We start from the raw sequence: 22,227 nt of genomic DNA, 5'->3' as shown, positions 1-22,227 counted from the left end.
CTGTGGCTTCACTGCCAAATTGGTCACAGGCAAATAGGGTGAAATACACCCACTAACACATCTGCAGGAATATTTAAGATACTCAGTCGCCACTGTAAGACAATCAGCATACTCAGCTGTCTGGTATGTGTCAGCAATGCAGTCATTATCATCAGTGCATGTACTTGAACATTCTCTGCTCATCTTTGCAGTTTAACCCTGCCAATCTACATTAAAATGTCAAGTGTGAATGCTCTATTCAAATTGCGATGAATGGGACACACACAAATGTCAATAATTCATCATTGTTTTTTTTAACCACTTCAACCACAGTTTTCAGAGATTTGAGCTATGTGTTGGCTCATACATTCACACTAGAAGCTTCCCAAAGGCACGTCTGATATCTTATATACCTGCATTTTTGCCAAAACTCAAAACGGTGGCCACATTGTTTGCCAGTGTTGATGAGGATGGATTTGTCTTGACCTAAGGAACCCAGGGAAAAAAGAGTTGTGCTGATTGGACAGAAAGTTCAAGCTTCTTACCAAAATGTGAATTAACATTTGGACTGATGCTGGCTCTTGTGTCATTGATAATTTCTCGGACTGGTCTCAAAGTACCATTTTTGAAAAACATTTGGCTTTTTGTGGTGCCATGGACTGTCGCTGCAGAGAGAACCAAAAAAACAAAAAGAGAAAGAGCCAACAGAACAATATGGTGGCATGGACCCTTTGGTATTTCCCCCCTAACCACACACCCAAAAACAGAAGAAACACATTCCCTTCAGCTGTAATCTATGGGACTGTGAAGCACAGACATTCTCCTTGTGCACCATTTGTTTCTTGGCTTAGGCAAATCCCCGGCATATTTTTCCATTCTGTGTAGATTCTGCTGCTTTTTCCTCTGTGTTGCTGCAGTCAAGTTTTTCTTCCTTGATTTCACCCTTTCCCTTTGTTTTTTCTTCTTCATCCCTGGGAGACACAGAGCATAGCAGTCTAATTAGTTATCCAAACACCTTGCGAAATGTGATAATGGATAAGCACGCTTTCCGTGCACAAGCACGCACACACACACGTATATGAACACACACGGCACGCTGTGTCAAAAGGATTTGCTCGGCATGTAATTAGACACTTGTTGCATGTGACCAGTTGCACTTCTGCTTATTTAGTTGTTGAAAAGGCAAAAGTTAACGTCCACACTCTGTCCTTGATTTCATCATAAAGGATGGGAATCAATCTATAGAGAGGACTGAAGTAGAGCAGACAAATCCTGTTTCCATACTGAAAGACATAAGAGATAAGGCAAATTAATGTTGAGATCTACAGGCAGAGAGGGGCTAAACGACAAACCATTGACTTTATACAGAGACAAATCGAATGGCATATGATTAAATCAGTCTTTCTGAGAGCCTGTAGCGGACTCTAGATCAGTACCAGTGCTGTACTAACAGCAACACAAACACCCCACTGCCCCCTCTCCTCTTCCTTCTGTCCCTTTCCCTTGCAGTCTGCTTGCCTCTGCTGGTCTTTGATCATCATTGCCAAAGGAATGAAAGAAGAGCGACGGGTAGAGAGTAAATAGTATTGGTTGGGCACTCCATCGGTCACCCTGTCCCTGTTAGCCCTGCTAGCTAATCAGATCTTCTGCCCAACCTTGTTTTGAAGTTCATTAGTGGCAACCCTCTGCGGAGCGAGGGAGAAGCTGAAGATCACAGCGAGAGAGAGAGAGATAGCCGCACAAATGATTCCATTTTAAATGTAGATTCAGAGCTTCATGCTACCGCTTTGGGAGAAACCTCGGCTTTGACTTAAAGCCTTGTTGTGCAGGTGCATCAAAGCACATATGTGCAAACACGCTCCTGTCCACACAGTCATTATATGAATAATCAAAGCCTTAAACACTGACTTAAAGTATGTGAATATGGCATCTCATTCCAAAGCGATAGGCATTAATATGCTTTTAGAGTAGATTGTGACGTTGAAACAAGAAACAGCCCGCTAGTGTCAAAACAGCATTGTATGCTGGAGCATTGAGATTTTCATTTATTGGAGCTAACCGCTAAAAATTAGCCTATGGTCCTGGACCTTTGAATCACTGCCCACATCTCATATTTACTCAGTGGTTCAAACAGGTCTGGTGGGGTGCGCTTCCCAGCGGGCTACCCACAGCTCAAACAAAAAGGAAAAAATGTCAGCAAAAGTGTATGTGGACGGGGGTGTTGCATACGAGAGGAGATACAGCTGAGAAGGAAAAGTTAAAGTTGGGTTAAATAACATATTTTAATCTGAGAGACTCTGGGAAGAGCAACATTGCACTCAGTTACCTCATTATGCAGGTGTTTGTTACATCCATATATCCAGTGTTTCATGTTTGTTTGTTGTTTCACTTCTGTTTCCTTCATGCTGCATTCTTGCACCACTGCTGTCTGTTGTCAATATCTTGATGCTTGTCAGGCTGTTGCCCCTAACTCTGACTCATCAGCACATTATTTGATCTTTTCAGTATGTGTTATACAGCCTGATTATTTAGGCATGACTGGACCTTCACACTACACTACTACTGCTGCTCGTATTATCTCCATATGGAAATGAAACGCCAACTACCATTAATATTACAACTGCTGATAGTCATAAAATAATGATCATTATTCATTTGTGCAGCACATTAGAAGCTGTTACCGAGCAACCCTCTGACCTTTATACATTAAATATTTCTAAGAAAACAGATGTAAATAATAGACATAGTTTATGTATAATAACACCTTTTAATACAACACATATGCATGACTGAATGTCTAAAATGCAGTATGCCTGGTTGGTTGCAGCCACTCCTGCAAGATTTCTTTCACCTTGTTTCCAATTTGCTTTCAATTGGGTCTCTAACGTCTGTCCTTTTTCTCCCCTTGATCATTTACCACATCCTTGTGTGTCATAATTGCTCACACACACACATAAACACACACACGCACAGAGAGAGAGAGAGACCCGCACAAAGGTACGGGCAAGTAAACAACAACATTTCTCATGGCCACCACTTAGCTTTGTCACTTTCCTAAGGGCGAGAGTGGCGCGACATGGAATTAGTTTTATTTTATCCCTAATTGTTTTCTGCCTGAGGATTATTGCAAAGCGATTTGTGCAGAGCAGGAGAAAACACAGTGGACGTGTGAACGTCACCTTGTTCTGTTTGCCAGCCTTGATTTGTTTGCTGTAAGTTTAATTGACTTATGTCTCTACAAAGGGGGGACAAATGAACAAAGAATACCGATCTGTTTTACCTCCTTACCTCTACTGTCAGACCCTCATTTGCAGATTTTATACTGAGGCTTTCAAATATGCAGTTTTGAAGACATATATCATGTCCATAAAAGCATACATGTACTTCAATAGCTATGCAAGCATTATGCATGGACCATGCATTATGGAATGAATAGTCTGTATGTAATATTAAACAAGAGGGATAGTGAAGCCCTCTCTTTGTGTTGCCTCACAGGTATCTGTGGCATTGAACAAATGCAGATAGCATCAAGCAATGTAATACACTGTTAATGGAGTACAGATAGCGAGAGATAAACCACAAGATAAACCAGTCACATCACTCACTCACTGACCGGCAGACACTCCAGGGGAAGTAAAGTTGTGTGTATAAGTTCTAAATGCATACTTACTCCTACCCTTAGGTGTAATTAGATTTAAGAAACAGATATAATTTAAGACGATGGAGCATTTATCTCTGGTAAAGCCATCGGCAAAGTGCTCCAAAACTCCTCCACGCACGCATCCTTTAATTTAGCAGGCGATGACTACAGCGATTCTGCACAGCAAATGACAACTAATCAGTCCTGTGTTGCCACCCGTGTCTTTTTATGGCCCAAAAATGAACACAGCTGATGAGTAAGGCATTCTATCACTGTTCTCACGCTGTAAATTATTCACTTGTTTTCATCGTTACGTTGGTTTTCTCTCCCACCCTTATTAGTCTCTCTTCTCAGGAGTTCATGTTCCATTATTTCGCTGTTTAAGCTTTCACATTTTGTCTGTCCCCTCCGCCAAACACGCACACGCACACGCACACGCACACACACACGCACGCACGCACACACACACACACACACACACACACACACACACACACACACACACACACACACACACACACACACACACACTTCTATTTAGCTGTTCCTATTGACTCTGGAGTATTTCATCTGTTCAGATCTCCTCCCATGTCTTCCTTTCTCCTCCCACTCCTATCTTCTTTCTCCCCTCACCTTCCCTTCCCCTCCGCTCTTCCCCTTGTATCAGCCTCTCTCCATCTCCATCTCTCCCTCTGTTTCTCTAGAGACCCTGGTTTGTTAATGACTTCACTGCGGTTTGTCTCTCAGCTGGCGCTGACTGTGGTTGATTATCTCACCATCAGCATTCAGCGTGAGAGACATCTGAGAGACTCCCCCACCCTCGCCGTTCAGCCGCGATGCACAAATACCTTGTGATGTCACACACGAGTGAATATTAACGAGCGACTACATGCTACAGCCCGTCTTTCCTTCACGAGAGGGAGACGGAAGGAATCAGCCGGTTCTATTCAAAAAGATGTCAGTCTTGTTTGAAATATTGATGGGATGTGGGAAGCGGCGTATGAGATTTACAAATTGTTGCTGCCTCAGGCAATGTTCACCTTTTGTTGTGGAGCTGCATGCGTTCTGGACAATACAATGTAGAATGAACAGCCAAAACTTGTTGACATATCCTCAAGAAAATGAAGGAAGTGGCACATTGCAAAGTCCACTTTATTAGTTTTAAACGTGTCAGAGGTTGCAACGTCTTCATCTCCCGCAAAACTCCTTACCACCATGATTACTGGTAACTGGTTTGCAGGATTTCACATTAAATAACAAGAATTAAATTGAAATTGAGAGCGCTGAAGGCTAACTATAAAACTCTATCATGGCCAGATCACGCCCTTGGGCAAAGTGACGTGGTACATTACAGCTTACCCAAAGAGAAAGGATAAGAAGGCTGATAGAAATACAGCGTAATTACTTGTGAAAGTCTTCCTATTAGCTGGAGGAATCAAATCATGTGTGTGGGAACGGAGTGACATTTTAACCTCCGCTAGGCAACATGTTCAGCTTATTTCACTGTAAGGAGAACCAGCGATGAGTCATACGCGCACAGATACACACACACACACACACACACACACACACACACACACACTGAACGGCAACAGTTTGAATCCTATGGTGCATTTTTAAATGTGTTTCAACAAGAAAAGGAGTCTAAATCAGCAATGGAAGTATATTTGCCTTTTGCTAAATACATAAGGAGGAGCAGGAACTGGAACCGTTGATTTGTGTGTGTGTGTGTGTGTGTGTGTGTGTGTGTGTGTGTGTGTGTTGCAGTGTCTGGGGCACTAGTTTTCAGCATTGCTGTTAGTGTGATAGGCAGTCAGTGGAGAGTTAGAGCTTACAGAGCACAACGGAAGCATCAGCCCCTGGCCTTGACCACTGACAAGTTATAGCTGCACTGGGTCTTATATAGAAAGAGTACACACTCACACAAATACACATGAAAATACACACATAGGTCTTCTTCGCTCTGCACTTCATCTCCCTCTCTCCTGTCTCTCTCTTACCACCCATCATTTATTGGCTAATGTCTCCCCTCTACTCAGCCATCAAAATCTTGCTGCTGTATCTATTTTTCTCACCCCCCCTTCGTTTTCCCTCCTTCTGGGGGAAAATCAGCTGTATCAGCACTGTGCTTACCTTCCACCCTGAGAACACAACACACACACACACACACACACACACACATACACACACATTGGCTGAATGAATGAGATTAAAGGACGAATGACCTGATTTAGTCTCTGTCTGTTTGCAGCTGTAAACAGGCATATAGTGTATTTGGGGGTAAATCACAAACACACACACACGCGCAAAAATGTTCAAATGAATAAACCTGCACGTGTGCATTTGCGTGAATGTGTGAGCACGAGTCCCTGAATAGCTGTAGAGCCTAATGAAGGAGTTTCTCACTGACTCATCCTCACTCAACTCAAGCTCATAGTTGGAGTTTTTCCATTCCCACGTACTGATGATGTTTCTCTCGCCTCCCTACTTTTCATATTCTGCCCTCCCTCAAGCTTCTCTCCAATGGTGCCATCTCCTCATTACAATATCTCCTCTTCTCTCCTATACAGCCATCTTTCTGTGCATATATGCTGTCTCCCTTGCTATCTGTCTCTCCCTCTCTTGTTCCCATGGGTAGTGGTGGGATAATTGGAAGCAGAGGTTCTTCATTGAGAAGATGCTGAGGCCAGTCAGGTGGAAAGCCCTCTTAATAGACCTCGACTCTCTCCACGCACATGCGCATGCGCTTATGCACACACATACGGCATATACTGCTCAGTGTGGATGCAGCCGTGCACACCTCTTCTTCTCAGAGGCCCTCATTTTTGAGATTACTTAGCTTTCCATACAGTAGAAAACAGTCAATGATTTCCCATAACTGTGCTAGTTGCCTTATCTTCTCTATCTCCCTTTCTCGCTTCTTCTGTCCCTCACACTCTTTCATCCTCCCTCCATCAATTTACCACTCACTTGAGACACCTGCGCTGCAAATCCATTCTTTTGTATCGCTCAGTTGCAATCATATCTCGCATCTTTTCCTCGATAACAGGCAATCCCCCAGCTGGCTTTTTCACAACACCGGCTGCACGCCTCAGATTGCCACAGCCCATATCACATTACAATATTTAATCTCCCCTCGCATGTGAAGCCAGTTTCTGTGTGTTTTCCTGCCGGTATCCATTTTGTTTTCTCTTAGCCTGGAAAAATGATTCAGGGCCGTATCTGGCTTATGCCAGATGATCACAATTTGGATGCGTCAAGAATCCCTCCCAGTTTGTAGAACCCCCCCCCGTTGCCCTTTCAACCATCATACCCTCTATCAACCGCCTCTTCCCTGCAGTGCGCTGCTGAACCAAGATGGCTGCCTTCCAGCTCAATTTGCGGTCAGCGAAGGGGCTATTTGCATGAACATGTGTCCCATCGTTTAGCTGATATCCTACCGTGACAATCTCTTAGAGGGGAGTGAAATCATGCATATATTAAAGTCCTCTTCCCTTTTTGGTCCAATTCATCTTTCCCGCTCTGGTGTTTCGCAATTTTTTCCCACCTCCAATGCGGTACTTAAGGATTAAGTGAAACACTGAAGCCTCTGACAAAACTGGGAGATAAAGGGACAGGATGTAATAGATTGTAAATAGCGGGATACGCATGCAGTAAGGGAGTGCATGTGGGAAGACAAAATGAAAATGAAAGTGGCACTTGGGAAGGGAAATTTTAAGGATGAGCAAAGTGAGGTGAACAACATTGTGCTTTATTAGAATCTGTAAATCAAGGATCTATAGCGTCCACACACATTCGTGTCTATGCATAGATGAATCAACCTGTGGTGTCTGGCAAATGAACACCTGTTTTTTAATTAGTATGTGTGTGTGTATGTGAGTACTGCCAGTATGTGGGTGGCAAACATGTTAAATGGATTAGCTGAACCTGGTGGAGCTGCTGCTGAAATCTGGTCCTAATAAGACAAGGCTCATTACTCAAAACTATATTACTTGTTTCCAGCAACATTTTAGTACATTGGTTATTAGTCCCTTGGAGGTTTTATTTGCCACACTACTCATTACAGTACTTTATTAAACATCTCCAAACATAGTGACTCTGTTTGCTATTGCCTCTGAAAATCAGGATGACGTGACAATAATATGACTGGGTTATTCTAGAATGATAAGGCAATCAAAAAGCACTGTATTTAGTGTGTGTTTTTAAATCATTTTAATTAGGGCTGTATGTAACTGAGACAAATCATTTTGAAAGTTTCATACTGGCACATATAGTAATAGAGGATATAGATTTTTCTTTATTTTAATAACATCAACTGTAGTCTATGTGTCAGTTCAAATTCCCTTCATGCACTTCAGCTTGTGCAACCAGAGGACAGCAAACCCTTATCGATGACCATCCCTGATTAACAACTGATCCAGGGTAGCTTCAGTCATTACTGTCAAAAATCAAAGTGCTGGACCAAGATGAGTCACGTGACAGTGGCTACAGCTAGCTAACCATCCTAAATGAGAGTTGACAGCTGTCACTTTTGACCTTGGACCGTGAACCAGCTGTAGTGCCACAGACTAAAACGACAAGCTACGCCTCAGCCGAAATCCCCGGAGCGCCTTTCACAGGTGATAAAGTTAAATGTTGGAGGTGACACGCGTAGTTAAACGTTCAATTAGCGCCCACTGCTACTTTGCTAGTAGGATACCGCACAGGAAATGCTAACGTTATTTGGCGTGTTAGCGAAGGAGCGCGAGAGGCTGTGGTCTATGCTGAAAACCGTTTGGCTGAGCGTGACGTTACACGGAAGTGTTGATTAACGCCTCCGGACCACAGCCAAGGTGAATTTTATTTTGCCGAAATGTTTGTAAATTCGCTAACGAGGTGGCAACAGCTGGTTAAAATCTGCGGTGACATGTCACTGTCTATATAATGATAACGTTATTTTAACGTTTTTTATTAGTTTTTTTAACTTAACGAAAACAGGCAGTGTGTTAAAGTACTATAGAGCTAAACAGTTGCTGTCTACTGTTTAAATAAACGGTTATCCTAATAAAAATAACACAAGTCATCACTACATTTCTATGAAGGTAAGCCGAACCATGCATTTACGTTGAATTTTGGTTTTTACTTTTATCTCCCGTGTAATTTTCGGTGTCAAATCAGCAGGCTTTTTTTTTTTTTTTTTTGCGCAGAACTATCCAGAAGTCATATTAAATCCTGATGTTGCCAAGGTATTCAGACTAATCTTGAATAATGACTTCCGGTATTAAAACTAAAACAATTGGAAAAGTAAGTGTGGCCCTTGTTATTGTTGGACAATTCATCTTGATATTGAGTATGAATGACATCAAAGTTTTAGACACACAACCATGAAATATATTATCTCTCTCTTGTGCTTTTTGTTGCAGGAAAGACAAATTGTGTCACTTGTATGACAAGGGACAAACTACACACTAGGAAATATGACCAATCTAAACTTCTAGAAATGACTTGGATTGCATTTTATTTGCTCTTAAAATGGCTTACACCAGTTGAGTTCAATCTAAGGACATGTCGTGCACTGTTTAGCCAGTATACCATTTTGTTTTTGCATTTACTGTGTCCTGTTCAGTCCTATTAAATGTTCATGTGCCTTGGCCACAATAATTCAAGCAATGTTTTGCTGTTTTGTCTGCTGTCACGGTCTGGGGCTGAGCATCGTGCACACCTGGGCCACTTGGCTGCAACATCAAAGATCATGCATGAATAACCAATATGTGTTGATCGCTGCTGTAGCTGTATGTTCCTGTTTTCCTCTAAGTGAAGCTGCAAAAACTTTCTACAGAGCAGCAACAGTTTTGTGGATTGACCGATTTCATCCAGGACAAACTTGGAAACAAAATGTTTGAATCCAATCAGTGTCTTTGAAGAAGGTCATTATTATTTTAAAACAAAAAAGGCCCCATTCGTATTCCTACACCTTTGAGAAGATATTTTTCCTCTCGTTGTTCAGCTGCAGGGAACCCCTCTCCTGCTGTTGTCCTAAATCTTAGACGAGATAAGGTTGATCCCAAGGATTCTGTATCTAAAAATAGGATAAAATATGTGTCACTGATAATTTTGAGTAAATTAGGACCAATTTCATACTTCATACTTGATTAATGCAGGTTCAGGTGAGCAACAGTGCTGATATTAATTCCCTAAGTGGATAATGGAAATGGACAAAAGAGTTAATGAAATTGCCCACAACAACAAGAGGGTTTTCAGATTTAGACTCATGGGGAAACAAGCCTCGAAGTGACATCTAACATGAAAAGAAAATCTATACTTAAGATACCTTTTAGACTGAGACATGGTCAGGTAGACACTGTTTCTACAAATATTTTCTGTTCCAGTTGAATCATGCATCTGAGAAGTACTGGCTGGTTATTAGAACTGCTTTGTTGACTCAAGGGTCTGACAACTTTATGTTTGTTTGTTCAACTGTTTGTTCATTCCCAGACTTACTGCTGTGTTTCTGATTTACTGGGGATATATAATTGCAGTTGCTCTCTTCGCTGATAGAGAGAAATCTGTTGAGGTTTTTCGTCCTGTTGAGGTCTTGACGTTTTAATAATTTGTGGATGATTCAGAGGCTCGTTATACAAAAAGTTATCCTTGAATGCCTGAGGGAACAGCTGGCTTGATGGAAGCGGGCTTCATACCTGACCTTGCAACCAACTGTGCTGTTGATTGGATCTTTTTTTTGTCTGACCGTTATTGTCCTTCTGTCCATTTGTTCTCAGGTTAACGGGCTTCCAGCTGCCTTCACCCATTGTGAGTACAGGCTCCAGGCTCACACTGTGGCTACTGTCTGACTATGCAGTCAGCGGACAGGGATTTAAAGCTGTCTATGAAGGTAACACAATTTCCATGTTATTTGTTTGTGATCCATAGGAAAATCTGTCATATTTATTGATTTTTTCCTACAGCATGAATGTGCATAAGATTGCCACATAAGTTACTTCTGAGATTTGTAACTGTTTGACTCATATTCAAGTCAAATCTTCAATTTACATAATTCCTCTCATGCCAGTCATATATGCCAGTAATTTTCAATATGGTGGGATCTGGTTAGCAAAATCTCTCAAATATCTGAACAAAAAGGAGAAAGCAAAGTGAGAATGAGAGAATATGGTGCACTCTGTGACTCACATTATAGTACAAAATTAGCAGCGTGCACTGAACTAATTGTATGAGACGGATTATTTTAAAGTCATTCCATCCAACTAGGTTATCATCTCTCCCTTCCCAGGCCAGGACTGGGACCTTTATCATGGTGACATGCAATGCTTTATGACCCATGGTGGGATGATATTAACGATGGCACTCTTCAAACCCACGCAGGGGGAAAGGCGAGCCCAGGGAGAGGAAGGAAATACAAGCGAGTGACTAATTAGGCTAATTACCTGACAGGAGTTTGTCAGTCTTTTCGAGATATTGTGATTGCGGGGATGTGGCTCGATGAAGCAACATAAAGCAGCACGGGAGGCCTGAGACCACATCGCGTGACTAGATTAAACCAAAGACAAAAGAGCAAAGAGACTGTTTGTTAACTCCACTGGGACTCAATTGGGTCGTCGTGCCTTTCTTTCTCACTTGTGGAAGCAAAACTGATTTGTGGAGATTCTGACCTCGGATGTCTCTCACTGCAAATATTTCGTGAAAACTTTAAACACAGGTAACTATTGTAATTTAAGTGTGCAAATGGTTAATTTTGGTAGTATGAACACTTTTACAACTTGAATTATGACTTTCTTTTTTTGTCCTACATGCTATCACATGAACACACTGCACAGTCTATGGCTCATATATACCAATTAAGTTAGGTGAATAATGTAAATGGTCCGCTTGGACTGCTTGAGTGATGTCAAGCCTGTTAAGCATGAGGTTGCAAAATTCCAGGAATTTTCAAGGTGGAAACTTCCATGGGAAATGACCTTTGACCACCAAATTTCGATTAGTTCATCCTTCATTCCAGGTGAACATTTGTGCCACATTTCGTTGCTGAAATTCTCAAGGCATTCTTGAGATATCATGTTCACGAAGATGAGCCTTACACGATATTATGTTCATGAAAATGGTTTGTACAGATTGACAGACAACCCCAAAACATAATGCCTATTGCCATAACTGTTGGTCACACAGAGGCATAGAAATATAAAATTTAGTCATTCCATAAATATAATCAAGTTTTGATTGAAAGCCTGTAGTCCTTTGACAGTGTTGGCTGCACATGTGATGGGAAAATGCACTGTGCACGCAGAGTGTTGTAATTTTACTAAAATCCTATTTAATGGGATGCTGAAAAATTACAATTTATTAAAATGGCCATGCTTTTAACCGAAACATGACGGACAACCTAGTATTGCTTTATTTTTGTGTATTTCCCCCCAAATAAGTTCAGTATTAAACAATAAAATTTTAATTATTATTATTTATTTAGATCGTGCCAAATATCCCAAATTTCCGCACTTCCCTTGGAAGTTTTCCACAAATTTTCTGGAAATTTAGAAGCCCTTTTGCAACCCTAGTTGAGCAACAGGGGAAATGAGTGCAGAGCCATAATTACCTGTCACCCACCTCCCACGACACCGGCGAGACCAACTGCAGTGACCCGTGTCAGATGGGAAAAGAGAGAGGCCCAGCTGTGCTGACATGTGGTGCTGCCCTGTAGGTTAGAGTGCATGTTAACTGGAGAGTGAGAAATACAGGAGAATTGCGAGGCACAGCATCAGTTCACTGTAGCTAAATGGATGGAGGACCACCCACAGTTGGCCTTTATTACACAGCACACATGAATCTTAGCATTCACATAGTGAAACCACGTCCCTTTTCTGCTGCTTTTAATTCTGGTGTGTTAGATTCTATTTTCCTCTTCCTTTGAACGTCTTTGGCAATTTCCTCATGGCACACATGGGTTCTTTGACTTCTCTGCGCCACCAAAATCCCACTGGGTCTCCCTGGCACAAAGGCCAAAGATAATGAACCTCCACCCTGTGGCTGGACCTGTTTAATCTATTTACTGATTATATTTTAACACAGGCTTCAAATCAGCTTGATATACACACACAAAAAAAATAAATAAATAAAAAAAATCATTCTGCGTGTATTCAATGCTGGCCAAAGCAAATACTAATTCAAAGAATTCAGCCACTGTAGCCAATTTCTGTGATATTTACGTCTGAAGCATTATTGAAGAGATAAAAGATTAAAAGTTTTGATTTAAAATTTTCCCAGTTAATTTCAACAATAGATCTTTTCTTCTCCATTGTATTAGTTGGCAGCCTCATACCTGCTGTCAGGCAGGGATAATGTGAAGTTTCAAATAACTTGTGTGCTATTGAACTACCCAGGAAGCCGTGAAACACCAGGAAGATGTCACAGAAGCTGACACAGTGCTTTGTGCTGCTTTGTGTAAAGTCGTTTTGACCAGAAGCCACTGGCATAGAGCCACTCTGCTGCTTTGATTTGATTAGGTCACAGTTAGAAATAGTGCACGGTGGTCAGCAGGAAACAAGTTTGAAAACAGGAAATGACCAGAGATTTTACATAATCAGAAATCTCACAGTGTGGTCTCAGGCAGTGAGTAGTGTTTGGTGTTTATCTGCTGGTATTGTTGAAATGTGCTCATCACGTAGAGACTGACGTTCGTTGTCCTGTTTTTACCCATCCAGTAATTTCCTATCGAGCTGTGGCTTTAGCTCTGCCTGTTGGATTATCCTTTGCTCATTTGGGTTTCTCTGTCTCCGCTGTTGTCATTTATTCAAGCATTTTGTTAGTCTCTTCATTTGAGCTAAAGATACTCTAAAAAAACTTGGCCAGGGCTTTTTTCTCTTCTCTTTGTGCACAAGTTGGCATTTTTTATAGAAGTAAAATGTGATGGGCAACCACAAGACTATTTGCATAATGGAATTCTACATAGTCTCATTTCATTGTCTGACAGATACTGAGTATTATTGTGTGTCGATGGCTCAGGTTTAAAATAGCTACTCTCCATAATGGACCATACTCTAACCAGTCTGACAAATTATGTGTTTATTTATGTTTTCCATTGTAATGCTGTTCGGTGGCACGTACCCTTTGCTGTCAGGTTTTTTTCCTTCTCCCCACACAAAGCAGTGCAGGTGGATGGTGTAATGTTTACCTGAGGGAAAATAAACTTTAACTTGAAAGTAAAGAATACCAGCTGTGTGTAGGTGGGCCAACCCAGACTGCAGCTTTCTTGCGTCAGGGCTGGGATGCAGAGTGGTCCGCCAGTGGTTCCAGTGAAAGTGTGTCAGAAGCGAGCAGCCAGATGTTTACTTTTGCTCATTTTTAACAGGAAACTGGTTTATATGTATTGTATAAGCAAATGTACACCACAATGCATGGTAGTCAGTTGTGTGTACAAAGGGCAAACATACATATTAGTAAGTACAGATTTATGTACTTCAGTCCAGATATCAAGTATCCACTGTATTTAGCTAAAATATTTTCCTTGTCTTATTCGCTTTCCTCCGTCTCCACAGTCGTTATTTATTGAAGCAGTTTGTTACACTTTCTTTGAGCCAGATACTCACAAGCAAACTTGGCTCATAACCAGTCTTTTCCCTCTTCTGTCACCCTTTTATAGAAGTAATATGGAGATTGCTGGAGAATTTTCACTGTTTTTCTACTTGTCGCAATCCTCCACTCCTCGAGGAAACATCTGTAATTATGGGTTTTTATGGGGACAAGTTTGAAATTGAGGCTCTTTCAGTTGAGACAAAAGATTGTTGAAATTGATTGCGCTCCTTTTGTTTGATGTTAATTCTGCGTAATGTCTTGCAGATTGGACAGGAAACCACTGTCCTATCTTAAGCTGCTGTTGTGCCTGCTCATTACATCTGACCCGCTGCCAAGTGAAAGATGACAACTGTTGATCTTGGCTTTGTAGTAATGGAGCGGTTGTGCTCGACTGTTTCAGACTGAGAGGGATCAGTATACTGCTGATTATGTGTTTGTGCGCATAGCGGCATGCATTTGTCTGTGTACCTTAGTACGTCTTTGTGTAGATGTTGCAGAGTATGTGTGTGTGCGTGTGGCTTTTACTCAACTGGATATCCTTTCATTTTCTCAAATGGGATAAATGTCTTTTTTCTAACCCTGATTGGCTTTCCCCAGCATAGCTTTTGGCAGTAAAACCTCCGTCTTCTGCAGGCTCTTTTTATTAGGACTGTGCTTACCATCCACCATTTTGGTGTGAGCCCATCTCGTCTATATTAGATATCTGTTCTGTTTCAGCCCACACTGCAATAAGCCTAAGTGCTGCACAGTCCATCTCCCCAACACACTGCGTAATGGCCGAGACCACTCTGGAATCTCTCCCCTCTCGTCACCATGGCAACCACCAGACTCCTTTTTTTCTGGCTTATTCTTCTCTTTCTCTTCTCCATCTCTTTGCAAACTCTTTATTCATGTCTAATCTGCAGCTATAAAGAAGGAGGCTAACAGAGGCAAAGGGAATTAGGAGCATTTGCTCAGCTTCTGAAAGTATCTACTGGGAATAGGAGAGAACTCTTATCTCTTCATGTCTCAGTGCATTTCTTGCGCTCCACCATTGCCTGCTTTCTCTTCATATTTTACCTCTCCTTACTTAGTCCTCTTTTGCCCTTCCTCTTACCTCCATGGCTCCCATATTTCGTTGCCTCCTCCCTAACGTTAATGCTCGCTCTCCTTCTCTCTCTTGAATATTAAAGTACCGTGATGATTATTCAGTCATGTGTCGCCAAGTTTCTCTTCCGTCTGTGTCTTAGTTGCATATTCAATGTGCCTCCCAACTGGGTCAGCCGAAGAAAAAAAAAACACAGCCAGCCCTGCCGCACGACTCAAGCAGCCTGCCTCAGCATTAAGTCACTGCAGGTGTCTGAAATAGGGGGAAAAAGGCATGCACACAATACTTCATGAAGTAATTTAGTATAAATTCTTTTAAACCAGTCTTGCTTGTATTCATATATCCAACTTTAAATTCATTTACTTGCTGTATATCTACCCTAAGGTGAATTATAAATGCATGTAAACAACGTATTGGTAGTTCTGCATTATGAAGAGGGGGCCTTCCAAAAGGAAAATCAAAGTAAAATGTGAATTAGTATATGGCAGGAATGAGAGGAATATATGAGGGGTTTGGTGCAATTATAAGTCACCGTAAGCAATCACATTTTTTTTTGTTTGTTTGTTTGAGTAAGGAAGCAGCAGGGGGAGTCTTTCCAGCAGCACTGCTTTCCCCTGCATCCATCAGAGCTGATCTACAATAGTGTCTCTATCTACTCCCCCCTCGACCATCCTCACCCCCCTCCCTGCCCCCTCTTCCTATTAACATGAGAGAGAGGTAGATGGGGTCCGAATAGATGAGGGTGATGAGGAAGCAGCGAAGCATGAGTGAGTCTAGTACCTAATTGGAAAAAATGGGGCTCATCCCCGTAAGTCAGGGAGATGGCCAAATGAAGGTATGATGACAATGGCGCAAGAAGAGGAGAAATGTGGACCAAATTCTGCAGTCTTAATGCTCTATTTTCCCTCCACAGGGACTAATACACGTTTTACACAGGGGCATATTACAGCCCTGTTTGTGTGTTTGTGTCTAATTTAACAGGAGGGGTTGAGGGGGTTTTATAACCTGCTGAGCACCTAAGAGATACTTGGATGTTGTTGCTGCTCGCTCTGGTAAATTTGGCTTTGATTAGGAAAGATACACAAAAGTAATTGTTTACCAGAGAGCAATTTACATTGATTGTTTGAATGATTTTGATTACACATTCAGCCTCATTCAACAGCCACATTATATTCCTGTCTCCTCTCTATTGATGTATACTGCCCTCTCGCAAACGTAGCAATGCAGCCTGCTCTCTGTTTGCTTTTAAAGAATACGGCCATTCCACATACAGTTTGTATGGATGCATTGCTCTTTTGTCCCATGTAGGTCTCCCTAGCTGTTATGGAGGTTTAGCACATGTGTTAGGTTGTTCTTATGTTATTGTTACATCAAAACAAGCACAAGTCCATCTGAAATACAGATAATAAACTTCTCATGCTCATTTTATGTATAATTACACACATTTTTTTTAGTTGCACTTACATTACAGTTGCGGCAGTAGGATATCTGATACATGAATGATTTGAAATACAGACTTGGAATAAAGATAGGATAATATGTCAACTCCAGGATTCAACTTAAAGTAGAGATATGTTCAGTCCATCTGTTTGTTATGTGCAGCACAAATTCTTTGTCGTGAAGCACTTAGAGCTATACTTCTTGTATGCAAGTTGCTATACAAATAAAGTTTATTATTATTAAAGTGACTTCTACTGAGAAAGTGGAAGGACACAGGGTTTATGAGGACCCAGCAATCAAGTTTTCAAGATCATGTGGCTTTTCTGCACAGTGCCTGTCTGAGCTCATTGTCCTCTCATCACAGACTATATGAAAAGGCAGTAGGTCCCCTGAATGCGTAGAAGATAACCTATCACAAAATTCCCAGTGTGTTTTATGCTTCTTGAAGTGGCCTTTCTGATGGTTGTGTGTTTTGTGTGGAAACAGAGTTATGATTCTATACTACAAAACCTAAATGAATGGAAAGAGGTGGACCATGTTACTGTCGGTATAGTTTTCCATAGAACAGTATTCATGGTCAATAAATTACTTCAATATTGTGTGCAAGTGCACTCTGGCAGAAGGTCAGGGACCAGAGAAGGCCATGGCCTCTTTAAATGCCAACATGGTATCAAGCGGCCGGCTGCCATGTTAGGCACGGCGTTTGTTCCGATGCACAGCTAATTCTTTTGAATAGATAATGTGGAATATTGTTCAGAAAAGTAAGTAAATGTATTCAGAAGGCATCTCAGAAAAGCTTAACACATTTTACATCTCAAGCGCTACTGACTTCTCCATTCTAACTACCTTGACAGCTCTCTGGTCTCGGCAGGTTATGAATGCGCTTTATATGATGTGTGCGTGTAAGTGTATGCATGCACATATGCACAGCAGTCCTTCCTCAGCTGTGAAAACAAGGAGGCCGATCCCACTATGTTTGCATACTAATCAGCTTTTCCCTCTTCATCTTTCTGTCTCTTTTTTGCACACATTATACTCAAAGATTTTCAGACTGAGGGTTGGTTTTTCCTTCAGCTTGAATACCTCCAATGAGTCTTAAAGATGTTGGGAAGGAAAACATTGTAATTATAAAAAAATAATACATTGCATGTTTAGGTAGGCATTGCATATTGACTTCAAATAAGTTCGGTCCTCATATTTTATTCATTGGTCCACTTGATTCTTCCTTAGTCTCTCATGATGAATGTTCTAAATTATATCTACATGGAGCCTAAAAACAAAGGGTGTTTATGTGGACATGCTAGCAGAGGGGATGCATAGTTCAGTTGTCAGTATGTTTTTTCTGGCTTCTCCTGTTTTGCTGCCAGTAGACCATGAGCACACAGTCTCTTGTCACTGGGACCTACAGTATTTGTAATTCAGCCAGTCATTTAGGTTATAAGTTACTCCTGTGTTTGACCATTCAAAATCTCTGCCATGAGAAAGATCTGTCACACTGAGTTATTGAGCTAGTGTTGTTCCATTGGCTAGGGTGCTAAAATATCATCTGTTTGCTTGTTTTTTCTTTGCTATCTGTACTGAATGAAAAAACTCCTGAGGAGAAGGTCTATTTGTTTCAGTACGAAAAATAAGCCAATCGGTAAAGTTGAGTGAAAATGAAAGTCCAACAAATCTGACAGAAATCAATGTGCCCAACTGAAGAGTTCAACATGAGGTGCGAATACTGAATGAGTATTGGACATCACGTCCCCAAACATCCTGTATTATTTCCAGACACCGCCAGTCTGTCACTGGAGTTGTGTAGTTGCCATAGCAGCACCAAAGCCTTCAGTAATATGGATTGTAAATGTCAACCATGTAAGAGTTCGATCGAGCCTCCAACAGAAACCTACTGTAAGAGATTAGGGCCGTGTAGATGCCTCCAGACTTGGCCACAGTCCAGTTTTAGTGTGTGTTTGCAGGCGTATTAAGATTCAGTTTTTGTTTGTTGATGTCTGCTCTCCCACAAGTAGTGACTCACTGCTGTTATTTCCATGAAACCACATGGGTGAAATCCTGGATTTTTGGCAAACAAAAGTGATATGTAAGTTTTCTAGTGTGCATTTGTGTGCCCTCAGTGACTAACCAGGTCTAGAACCTCTTGATCCTGTATTTCGCTGCTTTATAAAAGGCAAGACCCAGTCCCTGTGAAGTATTTTCATCAAATCCCTATACAGTGTTTCAGAGAATTAATTCAACCGTCAGGCAACCTTGAGCCTTCTATTAAGCCTTCGAACAAAACACTAATTTCTTCCATAAGCACATTTAAACTGGACGCCAGTATTGTTAGTTTTTCTGAGCCTTTGCTGCATGCTGTTATGTTATCTATAAAACACCAGCTTTGGTAAAACTTTTGAACTTGAATTGTTACTGTAGTCGCTGTAATTGATTGCAAAGTGCATCAGAGTTTGTCACAAAAGCCAAAGCAATCATTTTGTGGACACAATAGTGACAAAACCCTGGTGATTCAGGTGGGACTGATAATTACACACCTGCCCTCACAACAGCTGAATGCCCTTTTTTTGTCAAAGAGACTGCAGGTCCAATGGAGTCGCTGCACAAATCAAAAACTGCTCCGAGTGGCAACAATTGGTTCCTTTGTGTGTAATGGATGTGTTTGTTCATGTGGCACAGCTTTTGCTCCGCACAGTGACAGGCAGATATACTGTAAGTGGAAGAAGCCAGGAACAAGTGCCTCCTCTCAGAATGGAGTTCAAGAGCCTGAACTTAGTTAATGTTAAATGGGAGCCCAGCTATTATGACTGTAATTTTACTGAATGTATTTACTAATTTTCTTGTAAAATGTGGGCTGTCTGGCACGTCTGGGTAAGCAGAGCTTCCACTCTGGCAGATTGTAGCTGTTATTAGTGTCTGGCATGAGACTCGGCCACCAGCGTGTCTGACCGTTAAACGCTTCTGACACTTAATTAATGGCTGATTGTTGTGTGGCAGTTCTCCGTCAGCCTAATGAAGACTGTTTACACACACACACACACACACACACACACACACACACACACACACACACACACACACACACACAGAGAGAGACAGACACTCTTACGTAAACACACACATAGTGCATTCTGGCATGTACACTGACTTTCACAAACACACACCCTGAATCAATACTACAGTGCACCAGAAACAGACAACTCTCAAGAAATGATGAATTTTATGCAACTTACCCATGATGCATTAGTATTTCAAACCTGTTTTTCATTTTTACTACTAAATCAGTGAATTGCTTTTATTTAAATACTTTCTAATTAAGAGAACAATAATCTATTCTGGGCCTGTTTCTCGTTTTCTACAGACAATATTTTTGACTTCTGAAGAAGTCAAATAATTTGTACACTCGTCATAACAGAAAGTGAAGTCAAATTCCACCCCCTTAGACTTAGTTCAAGTGTAATCACGCATCATATTGTTCTTTACTGAAAAATGACTGGTGCGGTTCAGTTGAGAGAGTGATGTCGTTGGAATCCTTCCAGCCGTCTCTTCCCTGCTTCACATTATGTTAATATTTGATACTGAATCCCACATCTGAGCCTGTTTGGGATTATTTTTCATATTTTCTTTCTTCTTTTTCCTCTCTTTTTATACAACTGACATGAGCTAAGAGAGCTCTTGACAGTTCCCATTGCCCCGCAAGTCATTGCCAGCCGTGTATGCTCTGCACAGCACTCTCATTTTTTTGGGTCTCTATCCTCATTCCTTCTTGCCCTCTATTTGTTTTCTGGGTGAATGGGCGGCAAGACAGGGTCTAGTCTGCGGTCAGGACAAGTTGTTGTTTTGCTCTACAGATAAAGGATGGAAAACAACACTCCCACACCATAGTTGCACACAGACACACGAACACATCTGCGCAGAAGACATTCAAGCACACCCATTCACACAAGTGGACACATGAGTGCCCACTCAAACATAGCATGATGCAGCCGCTGTGCAGTGGAGCATGTGCAGAGAGGTCAGCCTTCCCTGTGAACCTGTGGCTTTGGGTGAGTTTGTTTGCAGTGCCTCAGAGCAGCCAAGAAGTGTGTGCCTGTCCATCTATTCCACCAGTTCTCTATGGCTGCCTGCGTGGGCAATTACACAAGTATTTCTCACAAGAGATGAGACCATGTACGAAAGTAAATGTGCACTCATTGATGTTATCATAATCATTTAGAAAAAGAAAATCTGACCGCCTGCTTTATGTTGTTTTCAGATACTTTTAGTCAATTTGGTAAAGCTCGGTTACTTGGTTGTTTGAAAATGCAGGGTGTTTGCATGGCATAGGCTGTATATATAATCCATAACATTGAAAGTTTGTGTTTCATACTCCTCCATTAGCTGTTCTTTCAGCAGACACCTTCATCCAGTCATGCAAACACAATATAACTGTCATCATACTCAGTAGAAAAGACCCGATACAGTCAAACAAGAAAAGATAAGATCAATGCTTCAATCAATAATCCAAATTAAAACCAATCCATGAAAATAAGTAAGTTCATATTGAAAGGACACGTTACCACCCGTGTGTCTCACACAGTTCAAGTGTGAAAAACACAGTCCCTCTGGAAATGTGACTGTGTGATGGGGGGATGTTTGACTGAGTGCCTGGAACAAGCTGTGTGTGTGCACATTTGTGTGTGTGTGTGTGTGTGTGTGTGGACGTATTTGTGTGACTTTGCAATGGGCTGAACACATGTCTGTGGATCGCAGCAGAGGAAGCATGTCCCACTGTGGGGAAGCAACTGAGGTGTGAGCAGTGTGACAATGGCACAAAGTGACAGACAGACTGAGGCGAATACCCGGGCAGTGGGCGGGATGTGTGTTGTGTATCTGTTTTTATGTGCAAGTGAGCATGCTTATGTATATTTCTATACTGCACATACATACAGGGTTGTCTATTGTGCAGTCAGGAAGAGTGAACACCGAGGTGTTTCTCGCATGCCTGTCTTTATTTTGGCTTCTGTGAAAGGCCCTCTGTGCTCCCTGCTGTTTCCACACTGACACACTACATGTTGACAGGGCCTACCCTCGCTGCATCCTAACATTCTCACAAAGAGACAGGGAGGTTGTGAAAGACAAGGGGGGAGACACAGGGAAAGAGACATCAACCAGTGGAGAGGGGTTAGCTACAGAAAGAACTGAGAGATTGAGAGAGAGAGCATATGCAGAAGAAGAAAAATAGGAAAAGTAAAAATAGAAAAAGAGATATGATGATTGAGGTGAGACGCAGCTGTGAGGTAATGGATGAAGCTATGCGAATCTTCTTACTCCACCCTTTTGGAGATTCATCATCGCGAAAAAGCAGGTCAGATGAACACAAGGAACGCCACACGGGCACATTTGCTGCACCGTTACGCATGCACAGCGCTCACCTCTCTCCACAGCCATGCATTTTTTAGTCCGTGAGCTCATCTCCCCAAAAAGCACCACGCGCCCTGCACTGCTCTCCTCTGACATCGCACTTCATTATTGGGTTTTGACCGCA

At 41.7% G+C, this 22,227-nt stretch overlaps 1 protein-coding gene across 2 annotated transcripts in view; it reads left to right on the top strand.

The window, feature by feature from the left end:
- The window catches only part of csmd2 (CUB and Sushi multiple domains 2), a 225,303-nt gene that overhangs the window by 33,719 nt on the left and 169,357 nt on the right, over positions 1 to 22,227 (top strand). For both annotated transcript variants that reach the window (XM_070983997.1, XM_070983996.1), the window contains exon 3: positions 10,378 to 10,490. In XM_070983997.1, the coding sequence (XP_070840098.1) occupies positions 10,378 to 10,490 (113 nt within the window). The remainder of the gene's footprint in view (positions 1 to 10,377; positions 10,491 to 22,227) is intronic.

Source organism: Chaetodon trifascialis, chromosome 17 (genome assembly GCF_039877785.1).
Source record: "Chaetodon trifascialis isolate fChaTrf1 chromosome 17, fChaTrf1.hap1, whole genome shotgun sequence".
NCBI lineage: Eukaryota > Metazoa > Chordata > Actinopteri > Chaetodontiformes > Chaetodontidae > Chaetodon > Chaetodon trifascialis.
The sequence above is the reverse complement of the archived record's forward strand: the minus strand, read 5'-3'. Positions and strand labels throughout refer to the sequence as shown.